The sequence below is a fragment of the Epinephelus lanceolatus genome, chromosome 10, assembly GCF_041903045.1.
Source record: "Epinephelus lanceolatus isolate andai-2023 chromosome 10, ASM4190304v1, whole genome shotgun sequence".
Lineage (NCBI taxonomy): Eukaryota > Metazoa > Chordata > Actinopteri > Perciformes > Serranidae > Epinephelus > Epinephelus lanceolatus.
In genome coordinates, this window is record NC_135743.1 from 10,197,895 (window position 1) to 10,223,845 (window position 25,951).

General features: G+C 41.5%; 1 protein-coding gene across 2 annotated transcripts in view; it reads right to left on the bottom strand.

Moving 5' to 3' along the window:
• Window positions 1-25,951, bottom strand: part of pear1 (platelet endothelial aggregation receptor 1) — an 84,710-nt gene that overhangs the window by 40,124 nt on the left and 18,635 nt on the right. For both annotated transcript variants that reach the window (XM_033640704.2, XM_033640702.2), the window contains exons 2-4: window positions 5,071-5,181; window positions 3,967-4,068; window positions 3,770-3,870 (exon numbers count right to left, since the gene is read on the bottom strand). In XM_033640704.2, the coding sequence (XP_033496595.1) occupies window positions 3,770-3,870; window positions 3,967-4,068; window positions 5,071-5,181 (314 nt within the window). The remainder of the gene's footprint in view (window positions 1-3,769; window positions 3,871-3,966; window positions 4,069-5,070; window positions 5,182-25,951) is intronic.

Below are 25,951 nucleotides of genomic sequence, written 5' to 3' on the forward strand. Positions count from 1 at the left end.
ATGTCAGTCATTAGAATCAAAGGCTTTTGTGTTTGGCGACAAAAGAAAACTTCACACACAAACACACACACACACACACACACACACACACGCACACAGTGTTTCATGAGACCGCTGCGAAAGGTGGCTCAACAATAAGCAACCAAAAACGCACATTATCTCTTCTGAGTGCAAAACATTTATCTCCAAAATGTCAGTTATTCAAGCACAAAACACAGAAACCGTGTTATTACCATCTGAGATCATCCAGTGATGTATGAGAAGGTTTGTAAAGCAAAGGTAGAATTTTCTCTAACCATGAGAGGCCGTGTATGGTTTCACTTTATTTACATAAGTCACTGCTGACTGTCAGCAATAACAGCGTGTCAGCAACTGTTGACAGCTGCATCAGTTTCAGACAACACTTAACTATCTGTTATTTTAACTACTGCACCCATAAATTGTGTGTGGTAATGGATAAAAAAAGTCTTTGGCAATAAAATGTTTCTCAGTACCCTCATTTCTAATATAATGTTTCCCAATGTGCATTGTGAAACACAGCTACCTTAAACTGACAATTAACTTCACAGGAAAGTCCTTAAAGTTAAGATTAGGATTGAGATTAAAGGTTTATGATTACTTAAGTTGCATAAAAAGCTCAGTTTGTTAGGAGGATATCATGGCAGCTGAGTCAAGAATCAAATCCATATGTAGGAATGTTTCTCCCTTTCAACATATTTAATTTATTTTTGAATCTGCAGAACATATTTAATCTAAAGGATAACATGTTGAAGGGTATTTATATTCACCACGGTCCCAAGATTTTAAAGAACAGGCAGGAAACATGAAATCAAACTAAACCAAAACTACTTAAATATCCACATCAAAACACCTCATATAACAAAAAGAACTGATGGGTTTATTCAAATTATATTAAAAACCTGTAACAGTACTTCATAAATAAATCTTGACCCGACGTCTGAAAGTCTCACATGTTTTGGACACATTTGATTTATGTAATAGAAGGCTTCCGCTTTGGCTGTATCATTTTCTCAAGGCGCATTACATAAAGGCACACAGGCCTTGGTTTAGTTTGCCCTCCGATGATATTATTCATATGATGCAGTTTTCTGTTTATCCCTCACTGAGCTGTGCAGGCAGCACTGCCCCACCTCTGAATTCATCAGTAACAGATGCGTAGTTGATGAAATAAAAGTTGCTGAAATGATTTGAAATCCGTGAACTGAAATGAAAATATGTAAAATTATGAAGAGGGTTTTTCACGGTGTCAGCAACACGCAGTTCAGTTTAAAATTCCAGTCAGTACAGCCAGTATCAGCACGAGGAGCCTCAGCGGGAAGAGAACCCATAATTGTGGTAATTCCAGTGTCATGTGTTACTCTCATTGATTGTGCACGTCGCATGGAAAAAAAACAAATACAGGATTTTGGCGTTGTGCTGGATTCATCCAACTTCAGGTTAGTTTATTTATTCAGGCTCATTTTAAATGACAGTAGCAGAGGAAACAAAGTGACTCAAATCTAGCTGTAATATATGTTGAATGCATTCGTGGATTTTGAGATAGCCTTTCATAATCCTGTTTATACACAATGTTAGTTTGTACTGTACTACTGATGCTGCACACCCATGGGTGGGACCAGGGGTGTAGCTATCATTGAGGACACTGAGGTCATGTCCTCACTTATTTTTCTGGGAATTTAGGCTTTTTAGCAACCAAGGAGAAGTATACAGTCTATAAATAAAAAGTAACACAGTGTGAACATCTCACAGACTGATCCAGGACTTCTTAGAATCTGATATAGTTTTTAGTTTTGGCTACTTTTAGGCCAGGAAAAAGATAAATCAAGATTTCTCTGCATGCACATAAGTGATTGCACTATTTGTCATTTTAATATTTGTTTTGTAAAGTGACTTTGTAACATCTGTTCAGGGACTACTCATGAAAAATAGCCTCTTCGCTAACACAGCAGTGTTTATTAATGTAAATTGTCCTATTATTTTGTCATTTCAATTTTTATTGATTTTCTTTAAAACAAATGAAAACAAAAACCAAAAGACAGTCTATTACAGCAACTAAAAATATTTCACAGATGCACCCATATGTACTTCAATGTCATGAGTCCTTAATGTATAGAAAAATGTATCCCAGACTTCAGGAAATTTCCCTGTTGTATTATTCATTCGAGCCAGTAAATATTTAAAGGAGGCAGTTTCTGTTCCAGTTCCTTTCTCTACTGCCTTAAAACAACTCTTGCTGCGGTAATGAAACCATTTATTAATATACAAAACTGAACCCTAGTGACATCTGGTAGCAAAAAAGTTTGTCCCGGAGAAGACGTAACTGATGGGTGTGCGGCAACGGCTGCGTAAATTGCCCTTGTTAAATACAGCAATAAATAAGCAAAGTAAGAATTAATCATTTTTCCATCAGAATTTAATTTTCTACACAGTGGAGGGGGCTTTGGAACAAAATCTAAATTTCATTTTCTGCCACCACTCATCCTCCCAAGTGAAGGCTTGAGCCTTTCCCAGCTGACACTGGGCGAGAGGTCGCCAGACTATCACAGGGCTGACACATAGAGACAAACAACCATTCACACTCACATTCACACCTACGGACATTTTAGAGTCACCAGTTAACCTTTGGACTGTGGGAGGAAACCGGAGTACCCAAAGAAAACCCACGCTGACAAGGGGAGAACATGCAAACTCCACACAGAAGGGCCACAGCCGGCCAGCAGGTCAGAACCTGGAGCTGTCTTGCTGTGAGGCAACAGTACTAACCACTGTATCACAGTGCCACTAAATCTGAATGCCTTATATATTTATTTTGGAAAAAATGAAATAATTATGATAAAATAATAATTAAAACATTACTCAATCTCATGACCTCAGAGTGTAGCTTTGGCTGGGACAAGACTTTTATTCAATGACAGCAACCCATTCCCCAAAATAATGTTGGCAGTGTATTTTATTTGTACACTATGTAGCAGATACCTCTAAACTTCACGTTTTATTTATGTTTCAACAACATTGTGGTTAAGGTGTGGTTAGGTTTAGGCACAAAAACCACTTGGCTATGGTTAGGAATAAAACATGTTTTGGTTCAAAATACTCGGTTTTGGCTGGAAACACAGCAATGTCTGTAAAAAAAACCCCAACTGATTTTCTTGGCATTATCCTGGCTAAAAAACACAGCAATAGGTCGCTAAAACACAACCAGTTTCGTTTTTTGTTGGTCTTGAACAGGGGTCTGCAGCTTGGCAACGTCTCGCCTATGTGTCACGCCATCCACCATTCCCTCCACCTCTAGATGACAAAGTCAGCTCATATACTACAACACTAAACGTTGATTTGATCTGTGTGAAACGTGGCATTGTAATGTATTCATGGTTTGCAGAAACGTACAGTGTCAGTATAGCCTTCTGGGCAGATGACACACACCTGAGTATCTTCGGTACCTGACCAAAAGACGATGTGGGCTCAGAGCATACTTTTTCTAATGTAATAAAATAGACATTTAAGGGGTGTTCCAGCCCTTGGGAGGCTGCAGGCCTGTGAATCAGTGTACTTGGGTGTTTTATTGTGGTGACGGTGTATAAAATCACACATCTCTGATCTCTGATGATCCCCTGCTGGCCGTGAATCTTGCCAAACCTTTCTCCTCCTCCTCCTCCTCCTCCTCCCCTGTTTCAGCTTTCCTACTGTCAGTCTCAGTGATAAAAACATGTACGTAGGCAAGTGTTAAAAGTTTTCCATAATTACTTACGGACACATTTGTCTCTGCTCTCGTAATAGCCTGGACAGCACTGGTATCTCTTGCGGTAGTCTGTCTTCACCGCCTGCCTGTAGGCCGTCTTGTAGGTGATCCTGAAAGCAAACACAGTCAGACAGGACATTTTGACCCTCCACTGACAGGAACAGGAAGTCACTGAAGTAGGAAATGAGTCATGGTGCTGCTGCTACCTGTGGCGCATGCATCTGTAGGAGGTGCGAGGGTCGGCGCAGGGCTCCTCCGTCACGTGGTCATAAGGATGGTAGTAGGACTCTTTCACTGAGGTGGTGAAGCTGAAAGTAGAAACATTTACAGTCAGAGAAAACATTTTGATAATCTGTTAATCCTTTATTCATTTTTTCAGCAAAACATTTGCAGGTTCCAGATTTTTCAGATGTGAGGCTTTGATGCTTTTCTTTGTCACATCTGATAGCAATTTGAATATATTTGGGTTTTGGACTGCTGGTTGGATAAAACAAGCAACTTCAAATCATCACCCTGACTTCTCAGACATTATTACGAGTATTTTTCAACTATTTTCTATTAAGTGATTGATTTAGCAGATTAATTAATCATGGAAATAACTGTAAATTTATTTATTTATTTCAATCCTCATTAACCGATATCAAGGTAGCAACTACTCTTACTGCAGTCCTGCATAATTCTATAAAACAAATATGGAATTAAAAGTCCAAGGCAAAGGGGAACAGAAGACAAAAAGAAATCAAACTACAGTAATAAATCAACAACAGTTAGAATAGTTATGACAATTACAGTAGATAAATCCTGATTATTTTTGCTGATCCCTGACTTTCCTCTAGCGCCACCACGAGGTTGACATTTGTAATTTTTGAGAGAAATATCTAAAAAACTATTGCAGGACTTGTCATGCACAGGCATTCACATCCCACTCAGGATGATCCTGAGACTTTCCATCTTTCCATCTAGAGCCATCATCATCGTCGTCATAATTTTAACTTGTCCAAAACTTTGGTTTCTGACCAAATACCTGAAAACATGATGATAGTCCCATCTGCCTCAGCTGGACTCTGCTAATTGGCAAGTTAGGATGGTGAACATGGTGAACTTATCTTCTAAACAAAAAGTTAATTTCCGCATCTATCTACAGAGTTTTTCTCATCGTAATTCATTTGGCTAACTGCTCGTTAATCCTGTTGAAACCACAACTTAAACTTTCAGCAATATGTACCCAGCACTGTATGAGAAAGTATGTTTAATCTGACATAACAGCAACAGTGACATTTATTTATTTGTCACAGTCAAGCAGGCCTCACCTCTCCCACAGGCTGCACACATTGGGGTCTCTTGGGTTCAGAGAGTAGCTCAGACCAATCAGGAAGCTAAAAAGCAGCAGGACGGCGGAGCTCTGCAGAGTCGACATGATCCTGAGGGAAAGGAGGACAGACGTTTACAGAGGGATGCAAACACCCAAGTGTAGCAGCAATGACAGCACAGAGCCAAAACATATTCTTTATGTTATGAGGAAGAAAAATAGAAGGCAAACACAGTAAAAGCAACATTTTTACGATGCAAAGCAATCTGGTTCTGCAAGAAATACCTACGTTTTGTTTATTTGTTATTGTTTATTTTGTCAAGTTATATATTGGGAAATAATATAAGTACACCTCATAGATGTTCATTTACAAGCCTCAATGTATCATTCTGAAAAGCAAAAAAACAAACGAGTAAAGTATGTTTTTTGCTTTGTTACTGAGTGACAGATCTGAGCAGCCTTGAATCGCAGCAGTACCTCTGCAGAACTCTGTGATGTTCAGTGGAAAATGTTGCACACAGATGGAAAAGTTCCATTCCTGCTCTGGACTGGAGATTTGCATTCATTGTTTTTGTTTTTCATTTACTATAATTAACATTTCACAGCGTGAAAGAAAGATTCATTGAGAGCTGGTTCTCGGTACCTATAAATTGCGGTTAAGCTTCAGCCTCTGGTTGTTAAAGAGTTCGTTAAACGCTCAGCAGAAGTGAGGCAAAGAGCCAGACTCGAAGCGTAACGCTGTCTGCTCCCCGCTGTGCTCCACACCGTCTCAACAGGGTACATAAAACACAGTCATCAGGAGATGACCTGACAGCGGACAGGATAGATGGGGTAGAGTGAGAGCACAAGTAAGAAAGAAAACAAGAGAGAGCGGGATCTGAGTCAAGAAATGTGACACCCAACTTCATCCTGACCCCTATCAATCAGTGCTGCAGTGAGGCCTCCACGCTCCTCTGCTGTCCCCTTCCACACTCCAGCAGCATCTGGATCTGATCAGCGCAACGGCCCAAGAGAGTGCCTCGGCACGGGGACCCTGTTGGGCTCTCAGGGAGCAAAAGGAAGGCAGTTTTTCCCTTTTTTCCTTTACAAATATCCAATGCAAATGAGCAGAAGTTCAGCAGGCCAGTGGTGTGAGCCCTCTGGTAAAAGCATCGTGGGAATTGAACGGCATTTCTAGAAAACTGGACGTCATGTTTACATAGCATCAGTCAGGCATGTTCCCCTCTGTTTTCTCAATAAGTCCCATCTGACAGAGTTACTGTACCACAGCCTCTCATGTCATCGACTCCGGGCCTCAGGGAGAATTCTGATATGTTGGGACAGCGACATCGTGGCCACAGATCAAGATTATCTTCTTCATGAAAAAACACTTCAGATCTCAGAAGGAGGAGTAACGACAAAGATCTCTTTTACTGTCCAAACAGTTCCCCCTCAACAAATATCATTAACTTTACAGATTGTTTCTTTAGAGAATTGTATGACCTAAAACTTTATTAAAATTTACCCTAAGAATTAGTGTAAAATTTTTGTCAAGTAAGGCCTGTCATACAGTACAAGACTTTGAAAAACTTTTGAAAGATTAAAGTCTGACACCCTCTCACATCTAACATAAAAGTTTTTTTGTCACACACTATGGGTGCATTTGGAAATACTCGCCCTGAGTGCCAGAGCGCACTCTGGCACAAACTGAACCATTCGTAAGGTAAATTGGAAGCGCTGTAGGAATGTACCGTTGGGGTATTCGGAACATCTCTCGGAGCAGCAGAGTGTACTCTGGGCACTTTGTCTGGGGAGACGGGGCAGCAGAGCGCCAAGTTGGGTGAATGTGTGATTGATTTAACTGTTCATTAATTCATGCAGAAATAGAACACTCTGTTTCTTCCAACAACAGTGCCCTCATTTTAATTCAGAGCGACAGATAGGATTTGCTAATGCACCCTATAAGATTTCTCAAAGACTGAGGATCTTGCAGAGTCACTATTTGCAAGACTACAACTAGATTCCTTCTCAGATTATTTTCCATCCTGGTGGAAAATTTTACACCTAACTCCCTTTAAGAAATATGGCATACTAACAATTGCTTATGTGTCTGCAAAAAGACATAGCTCTAGAAACACAAGATAAATGGTGTCATATGTCGGTAGTATTCTTGTCAATATGGCTTTAATATAATCTATAAGGATGAACTGTATGTGTGTACAATATTTACATTTTGGATTTTGTTGCCTTAAATTGCTGCTAGCCTCTGTTGATTAGTTTAGCTATTTTTAGTGTAAGGAAACCGTGGGAATGAGAGGTGAACCGTTCCAAAAATGTAAGATAGTGTCATTTAAGATAGTGTCATTAGTTTTGTAGGACTTTGGTCAGACACCAAAGTATATAGAGTAAACTATGATGTCAACTTCGGTGTGGTGCTAGAGAAAAAGTCAGGGGATCACCAGTGTTATCGCAGTTCATTCTGAAGGGGAAATTAATGTCTGTCCAGAACTGAATGACAATCCATTCAATAGTTGTTGAGATATTTCAGTCTTGACTAAAACAGCATCCTGTTTCTTTCACGTTAAAAGCATATATTTGCATTTTAAAGCAGGAGTGTGCAACTTTTGTCTTCCCACCTCTGGCAGTGAGACTAATCACATAAACACTGCTGACGCATGCTTATGATGTATGCCTGCAGGTGAGCTCACTGCATCTCCCCTGCCTCCAAGAATGCTCTCTTCAAGTGTTTCTTGACTTAAATCCTTCCTCTCAACGACAAGTTTATTTTTTGTCTGGAGCATCCAGTCCAGACAAGCTCCTAGACATTCTCCTCGCTGCTGCTTCGTTGCTATCCTTGTATTCTTTTAATCATCATTTCAAACTGTTAGCATACACAGTCTTAGAAGAAACAGTCAGAATCACGCACATACAGATGAAGTGTGAAGTGCGAAAACAAAACGAAAAGCAGTGCCAAACAGAAAAGGACAACAAAAATGAAACAAATTTGACATGAAATTGATAAATTTCTCTCTCCCCCTTTTGCTTTGGATGGTAAAACACATCACTTCAAGTGCGCCAGCATCGTAAAGTCGCCACAGACACTCAACACCAAAACTGAGAAACACAGAGAGCTTTCCATCTTGTGAAGGCTACTCAAGTATACTCAATCAAAACATATAAAATCCAAGTCTCCTTTTAAAACGATCCAAGGCACACTTTAGGGTTTGTGCAAAAATTGAAATGCCTTTATTTTACATGGTAACATAGATTAAAAAGGCCAACGCTTTGCGACTCACAGGTCCACATCAGGGACATTGTCTACTGTAGCTTAGGGTGCTTTCAGACCTGGAGTTCACTTGCTTTGGTCCAAATCAGGGACTGACTGACTGAAGTTGTATAATTACCTAGAGTTAGTTCGTGTTCTCACGGCAGCATTTACAAGCGGACCAGATCAAATGCCTGCACAAGAAAGCTGCTCTTGATTGACACTTTCTAATGTCACAATGGAGGGACAACTACACAGGTTGATTTTAGCGCTGCTCATCGTGGACTATATTGCTGTCATTGTTCATTTTAGTCAAACCATACAGTTTGAAAACGAGGCGCGGCTCCAACTAGAAAACAATGTTTTGATGCATTGGATGTGCTGAATGTGCATATTAAGCAAGGGTTTTTTTTTATTAAGACAGGAATAAAGGCTGTTGCAATAATCAAGACGCAAGAAACCCAGTTATAGGTGCCAAAAACACGCCCACGTTTGAGGTTGAAAAGCTGCTGGAAAAACAGCCAAGGGTAGCAAGGAAATCGTCTCCAACAGTGGTCTGCAGCTTGGCAGGCATCTCACCTACAGTACATGCCACCCACCATCCCCTTCACTTCCTGATGGCAAGTCAGCTTATATATTCTTTACTTCAGAAAAGTTGATTAATATGAAAACATGCAAATGTATCATGTCTGTCCTTTGCAGAGCTCAAAGCAATTAAAAACAGATTTGTCAAATGTAAAGGTCAGTAAGAGTCAAGTTTAGTTATGTATCTTTGGTAAGAATTTGTGTAATATTTTGATGGGGGTTAAGTAAGATAAACTCCAAAGTACATCTGTAAGAAAACTATGCATGATTTAGAGACTTGACCCTGGTTTCTGGCAGAAGTTTCCACTGCATCATTTCACTGTCAAACTACTTTGTAGCTCTGTCTCTGTCTTCTCTGGTGGAGAAACATATTTCTCTCACTTTTCATGCACATATTTGCATTTTAAGTCACACTGCTCTGGAAATTTGGGGAAATTTCCCTGAGATGAGGAAGAGATTTGCCTGTGGCTTGGTGAATAATGCATGCCTCTAATAGTGCCAAGGTCAGCGACTCAATTCCCATCAGAGCTATTTCATGTGTGTTTACAAAATGTGTTCTTTATTGTGCTTTACAGAAGACAACTCAGAGTAAGGATTATGTGATGTGTTTGCAGAAACAGTCCACTATAAACACCTCTGCGATCAATCAGAAGCTCATTGAACAGATTTACTTCTACATTAACTCTGTCCGGCGGCTGGTTATCTCTGCTGGAGATTTGGCATGGCGAGGACTGCGGCATAAATCAGAGTGAGCGCACAGGTCTTCTGCTTCTGATAAACTGACTCTTACTACTCTCCTACCCACCGTCAGGAGTTAATTCACTTGCTGGCACAAATGCTAACGCCTCAGAAATCTGTGCCACAAAAACAGCATTTTACGAGAACAGGCATATGGCTTTCATTAAGAGGAGTCATCAACTTCACCAGCCACTTCATTGGGCTGGGGGTAAATATTTTTCATTACCTTCTTTTCATTTTAATTGTGCTTCATTAGAGAAAGGCTTCAAACCGCATGGGAATTCTTAAACGCTGAGAAAGAGGGCTTAATGAGTGCAGACGGAGTTGTTTTGAAGTGGAGCTCAGCCGCTGTTTGCATTGCATGTTTGGGTTACCTACAGTGGGGAGGGGAAGGCAGGTAGACGTCTGGAGCTCCAGGTGGTAGTATCATCATCTGGAAACCGAACTCCTCAAGGAGGCTACCCTGCTTTTAGTGGAGGGCAGGTACTCTAAAAATGGAGTTTTACATGCAACTCCACCACAAGTGTGGACTGATTGATTCTTCCCCTTTCCTCCTTTTCACATAATAGCCTTCTACTCCATTACATTCAGCCCTAAGCTATCATTATTTCCTTTGAGCTTTTTCCAAACTGCAGCTCTGAACCTTTTCACTTGGACAAGCTTGGCCAGGCAGGAGGAAAGCACAAGTAGCATGATGTATCGCAACAGTTTTTCCGTTCAGTTGTGATGTGTTTAGCTAGCAGCTAACTGGCAGTAAAGCATGCACACCTCCACAGTTCACAACCACTGGTCAAAGAGGTAAAGTCTGGACCGAGATCAGTAAAAAACCACAACAGTAGAGGCTACTTCAACATATTTTGGTCTTGTTTGTAATGAAAACAGCAGACAATCTCATCCAGTGCAGAGGGACTTTCATGTGGCTCTATAAACCAATAGAAAATAGGCAAAATACCACACACACACACACAGAGGCGTAAGTGCATGTGCATATACACTTAAACACAACATTCAAATGCAGGCACGTGCACACTCTTAACACCCACACACTTTCAAGGACTGATCATGTGTTTTCATGTTCTGGAGACATTACACACACATACACACACACACATCAAATGAGTCCCATACGCTGAAACGAGTTCAGAGAGAAACTATTTTTAGTGTCTGAGGACATTTTGCTAATTCACTGAGCTCCTCTCGACTGACTCATACTGTCAAGTCCCACAGCAGCAGCCCACGCGTACATGCACCGCACCAACTGAGGAATGCTGTGAGCTGTTTAAGGGCCCCGCAATGCTCTTAACAGAACCGCACAGGGGCTTCAGTGAAAACAAAGCCCAAACGAAAACAGATGCACTGGTTTTATATTAATCTCACCAGACACTCGTACCCATGTTATTACCATATTCTGCTTCAATCAAGGGCCCTTCAGGACGCATAAGCGCTGACAACTAGAAAATTATTTTGATTCGGTTTCATGCAAGAGAGCCATTTTCTTGACAGATGAGTATTCCCATCGGACTGCATGTTTGCATTAGTTAAACAGTCAGGACAGAGTCTGCACCCATGTAGGAACAGGACCTCCATCTCTAATGTGATTATCAGTAACATGACGATACAACAACCTGTTAAAGGAAGAGTTAGACATTTTGGGAAATAGGCAGAGAGTTAAATGAGAGAAATGATACTCTTATGTCTGTCCATTAAATATCAGGCTGAAAGCAGGAGACATTTAGCTTAGCTTAGCGTAGCTTAGCATAAAGACTGGAAACATGGAAACAGCTAGCCTGGTTCTGTCCAAATATAACAAAGTCCGCCCACCAGTGCCTTCAAAGTTTACAAATTAACACATTTTATCTTTGTTTCTTCCATACAAAACTAATCTTAAGCTTCTTTGGTAGCTTTTCTTTTCTTTTTTTGTCAACATCTTTTGGCTTTTCACGCTGATGTTTAAAAGCTGCTTGGTTTGTGTAACAGTTCTTGTAAATATACAGCACGACAATGAAATAAAAGCAACTGTTTCCGAGACTAGAGAAGGATATCTTTTGTCCTTTATACAATGAATCTAGGTATGGATACGGAAAAAAATCCTATCTCGGTGTTTTGAGTGAAATGGGCTACATGTGCAGTTCCAAGTCAAAGCCACATTTTAAATGTCACAAGCACTTTTGTGATCAAAATAAAGTAAAATCCCTGTTTGAAAAGCTGCACAACATGTACATGAAAAATTATATAAAACAAGTAGCAGGGCTGTACGTTTAAGTTTTTGCACACAGCACTGGAGCTACAGAGGTTTTAAGGTTTGCAGCACAGGACACACAACTATAACATGACTATACAAGTATCACATAGGTTTGAAACCAATGCAAAATCTTTGTGGTGGGAGCTGAAAAGTCATTTTCCATCTGTTGGTGAATCTATTGATGGAAAATTATTTAAATATTTTTATGTATTTAGGCTGTCAATTTTATTTATGCACAGAGCATCAACAGAGAGGCCGAGGGAGGGATGGAGCGAGACACTTTGTCTGCGTTCAATACGTCTTGCATATGAAACGTCTGTGTTGTTGGCTGTGTCCAGGTGCCCTTTCCATGTCGTAAAATAAACTACAACTACCAAGAAGAACGACAACACGCTATGATCCACCTCAAACACAAACTAGCAGCGTAGTGCTAGATTGCATGTGTGCTACTACAATAATTTCATTCATCTCACAGACTGATTTATAGCGTAGCACTGCAACATATAGACCGATGTCACACTGTAGACTAATAAACAGACAGATTAAACAGAGGAGCAGCTCTGTGTCTCTTTGAGCGTCACTGGAGAACTTCTGAGTGGGTGAGTGGGGCGGAGCTGTGCAGAGAGTGTGACAGAGGAGAGGTGCACTCTGGTGTGCATTATGTAACACAACTTGACTCTATATCGATATAAACAGTGTTGTCTAGATCTATATCTTGCTTGAAAATATATCTGTACATTGTACATAGTCGTTATTTCGCCCTAGCCCTAAATGTGATCTTAAAGGTGTTAACGTCTTTATGACCATACGCCTAGAAATGTCCATGTTAGTCTGAGCGGTTTACGTTTGTAAGGGTAGTTGCAGAACTTTATTTGTACGGAGCGTGTTCCATGATGAACACATTACGGTGTTACACATGGTCGGTAGGTCAGCATCATCATCAGTGCAGGCTGTCAGAGGGTTTTATAACTCACTTTGACTCCTCACTAGTTGGTTTGGGACGGCAATCAGAGGGGTGTAAGGGGTGATTTGGGAAAGGCCCGAGGTTGCTGGGTGCCTTCTGCGTAGCTAAGCAAAGATAACCAGCTGCTGACTCCAGTTTAACCTTGAGATAAGACACACATTAGAATGATATCGATCTTCTCATCAGACTCCTTACAGATATTTCCCAAAATGTCAAACTACCCCTTTAATAGCTAAAGCATAACCAGCAGTCATTTTTTCAGCAATTCAACAGCAACTTATGAAACACATGAAATTACAAAATGAAACCATTTGCAAAAACTACTTAGACTTTAGACAATTTTAAGACATTTAAGCTGTTTATCAAATGTATTAGCTGCAAAAATGAAAGTGGTGTTAGTTTTGAAGATGTTTCGTGATAAACCAAAGTACTGGATAAATTAAAACTGATGATGAATCAGGGCATCAAATCTAACCTGATTCATTTTGAGGGAAACATGAACATAGCAAAATTTCATGGGAATCTATGCAGTAGTTGTTGGGACATTTCACTGTTATGCACAAATTTCAACCTTATAGTGCAATTAGATGAAAACTAAGGGGATAATAAATCATAAGGATTTATCCTCTGGGGGCCATAAATATCTGTTGAGAAATCTGTACAAATCCATCATGTAGATGTCGAGATATTTCACTGGACACGGCTTGACGCTAACTTTTTTCCCAAGGAGCACATGTGCTCCTAAGTTGAAAAAGTAAGGAGCGCACAAAGAACTTTAGGGGCACAATGTAAATTGATCAAATAATGTGTTTTCTGTAATAAGTGTGATGCAAATAGACATTTACAAGCATTTAATGAATTTGTATACAAAATGTACAGAAAGGTAAAATCATCACACAAGTTTTGAAAAAATATTGCAATTTAATTTTTCTTTAATGTTATTATCTTATATATATTATCTTTGCAGTATGATTATCTTATAGCCTATAATGTTCAGTGTTTCCTCATCCCTCAATTGGGACCCATCGTACAATACCAGTGAAAGTATCATGGTTCTGAGGCAGATGTGCCTTTTGTCATTTATAAAAAGATAAATCACTTTTCTATAATACATCAATGATATTTCAATGGAATAAATTACTTATTAACTCAATAAGTGATTAACCTTGGGGGGGGGGGGGGGGGGGGGGGGGGGGGGTCAAAATAAAATAAATAAATGAAATAAAAATCAACCAGCCACCCTTCTCCCCTGGCAGTCCCTTCATAAGTAACGAACGGTCCCTAAAGTTTCTCCTCTGATACGCCACATACTGTGTGCTGCCATGGCCCAGCTGTTCAGGTACTTTTGGGCAGTCATGACAACAAGTTATTCACCTGGAGCCAGACTTCTTCGCTGGTAAGCCGTTATAATGCGCCGCCGTATTTGACAGGAATAAGTATTCCTGTCCGTGTCTGTGACCCCCGTATAACCCACAACCGGCGGGATTCACCGTTATTGTTTATCGCCTCACTGCCGACATTTTAATCCGCCCGTCACGACACTGTTTGATTGCGTTATCACAACACGCCGCTATTTATTCGGCCTTGCTTTTCACTTATTCCACCGAATACCGAATGCGTGTGGTTTTTTTTTTTGCAGTATTCGGCCGAATATATTCGGTGCATCCCTAAATAGGAGCCTTCCCCCACTCCCCACTCCCCTCACCGCTGCTCTCCTCACTATACTGGCTGCTGCGCTGTGCAAGTGCACAGATGCTCAGAGTAGTGGTGCATTTGCAAAAATGTTTTGAAGGAGCAGCAGCGACACGCCGCAGCTAGATGAATGTAGCGGAAACACTGATGTTATTACTATCCTAAAACATTCTCCAGGTCCTCTGAAACTCTGCAGGACTTATTTCCACCCGCCCAGCAGCGGTACCGTGGCGAACGGTCCCTAACTGCAGGGAGAACGGAGCAGGCCTCCCCGGAGGTCCGCCGCTTTTCCCGGCCCGTCTCCTCCACACTTTGACTTATTTCCACGCTGCCGACAGTGAGACTACAGGCCTATTCACTGTGCCGACAGTGGTTTGGAAAACCGGCCATAACGCCAGGGCCTGCCCTGCCTGCGAAGCGCAGCGCACCGAAATTCTCCCGCGAGTCAGAGCACTTCCGTTCACATCCGACGCGTAAATCTCTCCATGCTGGTCGACAAGCGGTTCTGCTCCCAGCTGTTGTCTCCGTCACATTTGGGGCTGTTTTTCCATCATGGGTAACTACCCAGCTTGACACATTAGCTCGCGGCTCGCGCAGAAAATAGACCAGACGCCGAAATGATCGCTGCGGGGCCGGCGGCGGAGCTGCGCGGTGCGGCCGGTGTGGATGACACAGTCGGTTAACATGGGCGCCGAAAGGAAACTGGCTTCACTTCGAGGCACTTTGAGGCTATTCGCGGCGCTTCCGCGGGCAGTGTGGTTCTTAACCGTGTCACACGGGGAAGAGGGAAGAGGGAAGGCGGCTGGAGTTCCTCCAACATTTGCAGTTAGATTATCATATTTTTTTATTGACAAAAATATAGGCTGCTTCGGCTGATTTTTTATGCGCACACGTGCCCCTAAATATTTTTTACAGTTCGCACACAGCTATTTTTAGTCGCAAATGCAAGTGAAACGCTCACACTGTCGAGCCCTGCTGGATAACTGGATATTTTGACCTGCTGTTGGACCAACCTAAAATACATTATACTGCATTTTAATTGTCTCAGAGAAAAGAGCTTTTCTTTTTTTTTATTCTGGTGAAATTGTAAGAAAAGCACATGGAATTGATCAAACTGTTCCCTGTTCCTTTCCTTCTGTCGTCAGATTTCTGTCTCTCTGTTTATTCCTTTGCAGTTGCAGTGCTAATTGAGGTAGAAAGTATTAGTCACCCACTGGAAGGGAAAGCAATGGGGACAGAGAAAAATAAAATAGATGAAATAACATATTGGTTAGGCTGTTAAGAGAGACTGCAATAGACAAGAGAAAGAGACAGAGAGAGACAGGGTCCTGCCAAATATAAGTTCATTTTCATGTCTAGTTGCTCTGATGTCAGAGTCAAACACAGAAACTACAGAATACGTCTCCATCTTTCAGACTCTTTTCCTCTTTTTCTTTCAAAGCTATCTCTGAGCTTCTCTTGGCGTTATAGACTCCAGCATGTTCTTCCAGAATCAATACCATAAAAACTTGAAAATGTCTTCATTCTGTGCACTATTTTAAAACTCCAACCAAAGTCAACGTGGCTTCAAAAGAAAGGCAACATGGTGAAATACTGTAGGTGTTCTTGCTCTTGAGTTATGACACATGACCCTGCAGGTGCAGTGCATTATGGTGTGATTTAGAAGTGTGAATCCAACTGCAGATAATTCATGTCTTGTTTCATGCTATCCTGGTAATAAGTCACTCTAACATAAACACCAAATCCCCACAACAGTTTCATGTCTGTTGTACAAAAAAGGTTCATAATACGGTCACTAATAAAACAGGCTAACTTGACGGTGATGGATGCCAGGTTAGAGCAGAAAGCTTGTTTTCCATTGAGAGTACTATAATAGAAAACAAAAGTGGAACTGGATACTGTTGTATCAAGTAAAATAAGATGTATTCAATTATAAAAGTTTTGAAAAACATTAAAGTATTACTTCTGGGAATATTTTAAAAATGAAATCAAGAAACTTGGAAGGCTGTTTAAATGAAGGCAGGTGCTCTGTATAAAGTTGTATTTTAAACAGGATAGAAATTTCCTGAATGCTGTCAAAGCAGTGCAAATTGAAAAGGGAAGAAATACCAGGTAGATGATAGTAATCTGGATACATTTTTGAGCTTTTGTAACCCCTTGAATTATTGATAACAGTTTTAATGAGGTAATCAGTCACTGCAGTGAAAGACAGTTTCAAAATAAAAACCTGCTCCCCTGCCCCCCCCTCACCCTGCTCAACTCATCAGCACACAGCGAGGGAGTCGACCAGTGGTTCCCAAAGGGAGGGATAATACCATTAAAACAATGAGGGAGCAGAAATGAAGAATCATTGCTTTTGTATCAGACTTAACTCCCAAGCGCTCTGTCCATCCAAAGTGAGCTTTGTGAGTGAAATCTCCTCAAATTGAGCTTAAAGAAGTACTTCACTGCTGGAAAGATGGTCTTTTGAAAAAACTAGGCAGAGCAGACCTGAAAAAACAAAATAAAAGGGGTGTGGAGGTAGAAAACCAGAACGCACTGCACCACAATGGACCAATAGAAGCTCCTGCTGTTGGCTGACGTAATGCAACCTTTGCTTTTTTTCCACAGAAAACATTATGGTGGCCGTCTGGCAACAAACAATCTTGAAATCAGTAAACAGTAAGCTAAATAATGTTTCTGAAAACATTTGAGATGAGAAATCGGCAATGCAGTGACAGAAATTTGGTTCACATTTGATCACCACTGCTTAGTTTTATTATTTAATCCGAGTTTTTTCGAGACCTGTACAGCTACAGAAACATTCTGTTTGTAGCATACACGCCACGCCCCTACAAACCACGCCCACCACTATTAAAAGACAACCCCACTTCACGACCGTTATCTGAACCCTACTACGACGCTGTAGTTACTGTAGTGAATAAATATGAAGCCAAACAGCAATGATCCACTTTATGATTAATTATACATGAAGACGTGATTGACCCTTTTATTGCTAGTAAACAGTATGATGTTTTTTCTCCATAACGTTAGCTAGCGCTGGCTTGCAATGCTGTTGGCTTATTTTAGTCAGTGGAGGAAGATGATACAAGTGGTGCATTCAGAAATACTCATTCTGAGTGCCGGAGCGCACTCTGGCACAAACTGGACCGTTCATAAATTCATGACTGTCAGAATTTATCGTTCAGTGACCCATAGTACCGCAATCTTGGAGTGGCAGAGCACCAAGCTGCGTAAATGTGGGATTAATTTAACCGTTTGTTAATCCATATGGAAATATAACGCTCTGTTTCTTTGAACAACAGGGCTCTCATTTTAGTGTAGAACATCAGACTGAATTTACGAACGCACCATGTCAGGTCACTCACTCTCCAGGACTGTGAGTGTTACTTGAAAAATTTAATACTGACCAACGGAACCAGACTGGCCGACCTGTATCTCACTCAGTGGATGGATGATCTGATGGAATTGCTGAAGGTAGGATGGCTCGCGTTGTGGCTGATAACTATGCCAATCTTACAACAACACTTGAATGGCTTCCTCCGATTTGTTTTGCTATTAAAGCTGCCTTTAGCTAATGCACTAAAAAAGTTAATTTGGGAGAAGTCCAATATTCCTCTTAATACCTCCCCAAATTCTTATGAGGTGGACATGATAAGCCTTGATACACATAATGTTATTCATTCCTACAACAGTAAATACTTTTTCCCTAACCTGATATGAAGTGTGCGCTGCACATGGGAGCATTTTTGATGATCACTTCCGTCCAGTCTTTCATCTTATCGCATTTAACCATAGTTGTCTTTGTTTTGTTGACGGGCAGTGGCGGCTGGTGTGTGTTCAAATTTAAGTTTTGAGCCATGACTCCTTCTATTCTGGCTCCCAATAACACATAAAGACAATAATTCAATACTCATTTGTAGCCTACAGCCCTGTGGTGGCTAGTCATGTTTTGCCTCCAGCTAATGAAATTACGTCATTGTAACGTAAAAGGGTCTATCAACTTTATAAGTAACGAGATGTAATTAGTTAAAACAATGACTTAGCGTTTTCTTCAGGGCTTCTGCTTCTGGGCCAGAGGGTGAAGGGGGCTGATTGAGGACTGACCTGTTGGCGTGGTGGGCGAGTCATGTAGTGGGTGGGCCGGTCACCGCAGCTATAACTACTCAATTCTTTTCAGCCTCCGTTTTTACCATATAGGAAACAGTATGGCGGCAGCCTCTTGTTCACTAATTTTCAAATTTCAGCCAAACAGTTCACTAAAATATGTCTCTGAAGACTTTTTAGAGTAGAAATAGGCCATACAGTAACAGGATCTTGGTTCATATTTGATCAGCACTGCCTGCGTTTAAGAGATAGAGTGAGAGTGGCAGGCTTCTCTCTCAATCCACTTTTGTACTCTTTGTGTTCAGGTTGGCGGACAGACACAAACGTGGAAGTACAATCTGTTGTTCAAACAATAGCTGTAGAGCCAGCAATTTTATTGAGAGACGAGGAGGAAGATCTGAGAGGGAAGTTTACCACAGTTCATGTACAAATACTGCCCACATTGTTATGATACAAAACCTTTAATTACTTGACAAACAGAATATCCGCCTGACTGCAGGCTTTTCAGGGGTCCTTGACATGAAAAACTAAATGGGAAACCAATGCCCGCTGCAAAATTGTAGGCATTACATATTGGCAAAAAACCACCAGCAACAGACAAAGGAAGACCAAAGGACAGAAATCAACTCAAATGTTTCCTGGTAACAAGATGGTCGCACTGCACATGATTAAAGCATTGCTGTGCACCATTACACTTAAAAGCTGGCCTGTAAAATTGCGGTGTGTATCGCAGCCTTAAGGAGATTTAAATGATCACCCTCTGATTGTGATCATCACGGGTATCAAAAAAAGATACCCTCCACAGGAGAGAAGAGCCAAAGGTTTGCGTCGCAACTTTACAGTTCAGCTCTTAGAAAAACAAATCTATAAAACTGCTCGAGGGCACAAACTGACAGAAAGTGGAATATATTAGCCAGAGTCCTCCATGTGACACATCGACCGCAGTCCCCTCTCCCCGTCTCTCGCTCCTCCCCATCCCACCCTCATATTAAACCAAAGTTACTGTAAACTGAATATAAAACCCATAATCCTTTGCATCTGGGTTCTCGTCTTGGCCCGCAGGACGGGTTCGGCTGCTAGACCGCAGGGAGGCTGGCACACGCTCCCCAGTTGCTGCTCATGTTGAGTGGGTGGCTGGTTTTGAGGAGGGGGGGCAGAGACTCTTAACAACACTCCAGGGACTTGGAGAAACAATTACATGCCACACCCAAAAATGTAATGTGAGAACCCACATAAAACTTCAAAAATCTCACCCACGTATTTCATGGTGTTCATCAATTTTGCCACATTATCAACCTCCGATCCAGAGACAAAATCCCAACGCCTACATCAACACGTTTCACTGTGTTTACAGTAAAGACATCATATACAGTAAAAGGTGGTATTCTGCCACAAAAGCTGAACCCCCACACTGGAAAAAAGCTTTTCAGTGGAAAACTCTTGGCAGCTGAAATGCAGTTGACGGTTCATGGGGGAGTTGCGTGACAAAAGGATGATCTAGCAAGGGAGAGAGGAGGGGGAGGCCTCGCACAGATCTTGGAAGTCTGAACTTCGCTGAGTGAGTTCTGCAGTATTTGCTATCTGCAAGACTGAGGCAAGTGAGGATTCCTGAACTTCTGACCTTCTGAACTTTAAGCGACACTGCACACCTCTGCAAAGTTTCTTTTTTGTCTCCTTTTAAAGACAGTTAAATTGTCTTAATTTGACTCCTTATTCTGTAACTTTATCCTATAATTAAGTCAGCAGATCTTCCCCACAGTTTCCAGTAATAACATGGGAATAAATAATTTGGATCCTCCTCAACAAAAGACTTCTTACCAACAGACTCCTAAATACAACAACAGATGCCTGGTGCAGCCTGCCAATCTGTTTTGGTTCAAGTCATTTTAAAACTCTGTTAATTTGGAGAGCTGCAATGGAAAAACCAACAAAATCACCTCAAGTCAACTCTATGTCATCTCTAGGGTAACGTCAGGCCAGCTTTCATTTGGCAATGTCAGTCATTGTGGTGTGGGAGCCTTTATTTAACTGAGAAAAACAGGATGCAGTATGTGTCCCCCCCTTCCTGGTCCCCCTGTTAACAGTCATTCAAGTTCCACAGGGAACCAGTGACAGATTCATCAGGCAGCACATCTGATGTCAGTTAGCTGTCGTGAAAATCACTTCCCTTCCCTTAACTTTACTAAATTGTCTCTTTACATCACCTCACAGCAGCCAATTAATTTTTTTTTTTTTTTCACGTCAAACTACATAGTGCCAAAAACTGCAGTTCCTTGAATGGCCACTTGAGGCTGACTCCAGAAGTGAGTCACTCCCCACAGACGTTCATTTCATCATCCATTCATTCATTTTCCGTAACTGCTTGTCCGTGGGGGGGGGGGGGGGGGGGGGGGGGGGGCTGTCAGTGGGCTGGGAAAGGGGGTCAAAGGTACACCCTGGACAGGGCGCCAGACTATCACAGGCTGACACATAATGACAAAAAAATGTTCACGCTCAAATTTACACCATTGGCAATGGGAGGAAACCGGAGAACCTGGAGAAAACCCACGCTGACACAGGGAGAACAATCAAATTTCATACACAAGGCCCAGTGGGCAGGTTCGAACCCAGAACCCTGTTGCTGTGAGGTGACAGAGCTAACCACCCAATCTTTATAGTTACATGTTAAAATGCCCAACTTTACAGCAGAAATAAACATGGCTTTAAAAACGTCATGGTACCTAAGTCCATTTTTTTTATACAGTCTACATTACGCATACACATCTTCAGGCACGCTCGGCACACGGCACTCACAGTGTTTTATATGGTGCTTTTAGTTATGTGTTTGGGAAGTACTAAGCATATTGGACAGATGAGAGTTGGATTATAGTGCATGAGTTGTGTGAGAGTTCGTAAACAGGTTAAATAGTTTTGCTGCTCTTAAATGTGGACGCCGTTTCCCTCAATTCATGAGGAATGTTCACCTTTTTTTTGGATTCTCCGTTCTCCGTAGAGGCACGCAAGAAAAACAACTTGTTTCTGTCTTCACAAATTCAAGGTGACACGGGTTCAGTAACTGATATACAAATGCTCATTTTGTGAGTGAAGTATTTCTTTAAGGCCTGCAGTCTACAGTATATGTATAATGTAAACTTACACACAAAACCCCAAAATACAACAGATCAAAGACCTCAAGGCAGGAGATGAAAAAATAAAACTTAAAAATGAACTCTGACTACATGAAGATGGAGGCAGACGCCAATTTAAGATGACGGGATCCAAGAGGTTGTAATGGGATATGACCACACCTTTTCCTGTAGTAGTAAACAGCTAGTACAGTTGTACGATAAGCTCTCTGTATGTGTGTGTGTGTGTGTGTGTGTGTGTGTGTGTTTATGTTGGAGAGTGTCTTTCTGAGTGAGGTCAGAAGGTACTGGAGCTCATGTGACGGCCCCTGTCCCCAAAGTGATGGAGAGCAGAGCCCATGGATAGCAGTGGCTGGAGTGATAAGGTCACCATGGTAACGCCGTTGTTTTGGAGCGCATGAGAACATCAACACGAGCTGAGCAGAGGCCAGAGCTGACTTTATATTGACTTCTACCTGCAACCAGTAGGAACTGCGACAATGCTGTTAGAACTTGAACTGAAGAGCTGTTTCTGTTGCAAAATATTGAAACACTTTCTGACTCACAAGCAAAGCTACTTTTAGCTTCATAAATCCAGTTTAAGACTAGAAACTCAAGCTTTTTTTCTGTGAGGTGTTCGTCTGGAAAACATTCAAAATGGCGAGGGGTTTTGGGCAACAATCAGTGCTGTGTTTTGTATATGAATTGAGCTCTTATTAGCCATCTCTGCACGTTTAAACTGTCTGATTATTTCAAAGATGACATTGAAGATCTAAATGCATGATTTGGTGAGTGCATGATCTATTTTCCGCACAAGTCCTCGAAATTAGAAAACAAAATACACTGTTGTTGCCTTTCAGAGGAACACATACAAGGGTTTTCTGATCTGAGCTTTAAGCTAACTCAAAGTATTTAGTTTTAGCTTAAGTTAGCTGTTTTCTAAATCTCCTGGCGAGTCACATAAAGCATCATCAAAACGTCACACCCGTCCCATCCTAATGGCTGTCTCTTTTACACAGACATCGACTTGGCATTTTCACCACCTCTGCTGACGGCTTTAAGGAGAGACAACTCTGTCTCCCCATTCTCCAATTACACCTTTTAGGGGCTGCACACATGCTGCATTTTTTGCGCTCTTAATTCCATTGTTTTCAATGCAGATGCGCGTCAGGTGCGCTGCACATGCGTCCCCGAGCACCTTTTTTTTTTTAGGGCACAGTGACCCTCTTTTGGAATGCAGCAGCTCACACCATATGTCATGTGACGATATCTTTCCCTTCTTCTGTAAATATCAGTCTGTGGTAAATATGGAGAAGAAGTTAGTCATTTCAGTGCAGTGCTCCCACGCCAGCTTTACATCGGTCTCATGGACAATATTTTAGGCCTAAACACTTAAAAAACAGCACCTGGAAGAAGATCAGCTCAGCATTCAGGATGTCATATAAGTAGACTGGGTTTCCATCCAAATGTATTGCAAATTTTAAGCGAATTTTGTGAAAATGTGCAAAAGAAAATGCGAATTTATGCACGTTTTCATTCATTATTGTTTTGCGAGTATTGGGAGTCAACAGGTCGAGCAGAAGGTGGCGCTTCTCATGAAAAATAAAAATGCAAAAGAACACCCGTAGAAGAAGAGGGCGCCGTGAGATGACGTCATTGAGAGCGTCTCATGTCCACAACTGATGTAAACAATTACCGGCACATCCATGACTACGACGAGATGGAGAGATTCCTTGGGAACTTCTTGGCTATTGCGAGAGCTCTCATCACACTCATATCAGCGTTGTCAGCGTAGCCTACATAATGCCGTGATGTCTGTGTTGGTACACCAGGCAGCGCACATGATGCAGCGGTATTCAACACATCCAGTCTATTCAGGTAAGTTGTGAAATAGCGTACACTCACCTGACACTGGAGTAATTACCTCTCTCTAAGTTCACACAGGTGTGTGTGTGAAGTAGAAGTAGGATTCGGTAGCCTACGTCATTGTTTATTCGCTAAATCTGTTTCCATTGCCAAAAGTCGCATTTTCCTAATGTCGATATGCTGACTTTTCCACCCCCTCCAAGCGTAAAAACTTTTATGCAATATTTCGGCCTTTTTTCGAATTTCTGGCGTTTCCATTCAAGTTTTTTTTCGCAATTGTTGAAAGTGCGAATAAAAATAGGTGGATGGAAACCCGACTTGTGATACGGTGCTTGTTATGGTGGCTTATCAACTTGAGACGCAACCTGTCTCTGTGCCCTGCAAAGTTGGTACAGAATAGGCGCAAGAGTCGTACACAGCACCGGACCTCGCGTTTTCCAGGCAGTTAAAGATGCGACATGTGTACAGCCCCTTACACAGAACAGCGAGGCAGAATAAATAAATTCCTGGCTTGAACAGGCAGTGTAAAAGGGACTTCTCAAACTGCTGTACGATTTGTCTACTTTGAAAACCTGAAGCAAAAACCAAGGGCAACACTGTACTGGTTCTACTCAAATCAGGTGCAGAAAGAGTTCATGCTGATCCCTTTTCAGTCATCTGTCGCTTAGTCAAAGTTTGATCGTCTGCAGTTCTGGTCTACACCCACTGATGATGCCATCCACCCAAAGAAATGCTGATTGATCCACAACAGACCACAGTTACAGAAGAGAAATTAGCTGGTTTGGGTTTTGCTTTTTTAGCATTTGTCACGAAAATGTCATGTGATGCAGATGCTTACAGTACATTTGGTGTATGGCACCATCCGTCATCACTGAGCAGCTGTAAATGTTGGTAGTAAAACACAGAAACAATCACCTAGCAAAGGTGATGGTTTCTTATTAGCGAGCCCATTTCATAATCTCCCCATAGACACACAAACTTACTTTGCGCAACTTTGAATTTCACTTTTAGATCCCGTACTACTCAAGAATAATGTTATGCATTGATCCCTATGTCCAAATACGCAACATGATACAACAGTATAATTGCATGGAGACTAAATTAAAACAAATGTAACCGCAGTCTTTGGGGACGCTGATGAGAAAGCAAATAAATAATCCTTGTTTTCTTCATTTACAAAATGTTTACTTTGTGCAGATGTGTGTGATCTAATGTGGTTCACACTGAAATCCTCTTTTTTGTTGTTGTTGTTGAGCTGGGCGTCCTGCCAGTTGGAGGCCTTTGCTCTCCCTGTAGCATTACTCTGACACGTTTGAGGCTCGTGCGCTCTCCTACACAGACCCACAGCGCAAACTGCTGCCTGGTCCTCCACACTCCAGACCAAAACCACAGGCAGGATGACTGTGGCTTCAATGGTCAGAGAAAGCAGAGGGTCCACAAAAACAAACTTAAACACTGAGACACTGTAATAAATACAGCAGTTCACCTCTGTGGAGCAGAATAAACAAAAACACAGATTTACACACCTTGGATTGGAGTCACGTCTTGTCTCTTTAAACAAGTGTTTTATCCAAACTTTAGCGAGTGAAATGGTGGAAAACCCAAAATGGAGGCCCGGGCTGAGGTTTCAGAGGGACATGACCATACAGAGCTGTAATTATATGTGCTGTAATGCTCTGTGGATCATATTGGTGCAGAGGCACATAGAGCCCTTGTAAAAAAAAACAGCTTTTCCACAAACCGTGACCAGAAAACATAGCTTTGCATTGTAAACTCTCACAGTAAGAACACAGGCGAAAAACCTCTCAGTCCACAACATTAGAAGGCTGCAGCTCGTAAGAAACCTAAGTGGTGTTTGCAAAATTCACAGCATGTAGAATCACAGTTTTATGTTGGTAATTTGTCACATGAACCGTCTGTGTCTGCAGAATGGATATACAACACAATGACAGGATAGTATTCAAACCTCTGAATGTCACTCACTCATACTGTGATTGGCAGCAAATTAGCTCTCTGACCTGGTGGTTAGACAAACCATGGATGTGAAATGCTAACACTCTTTTTAATGGTGGAGCCTAAAAGGGAGCCAGATTTATATATAAAGTTAGGTTCATTTGGGCAGGTGTGAACACAGCAATCGCACTCAGGTGTGCACCAAAACAACTGGACCGAGACCGTCTTGAAGAGGTGGTCTCAGTCCGGTTACAAATGAACCCTGGTGCGATTCGTTTGTGGTGAGAACGTGTTCCGACCTGGATCTGAACCAACTGCAGTCACATGACACATTGTTTGGGTTAAACATGAGTATGTTACAGTCCTGGAGGATTATTAATGTGCACC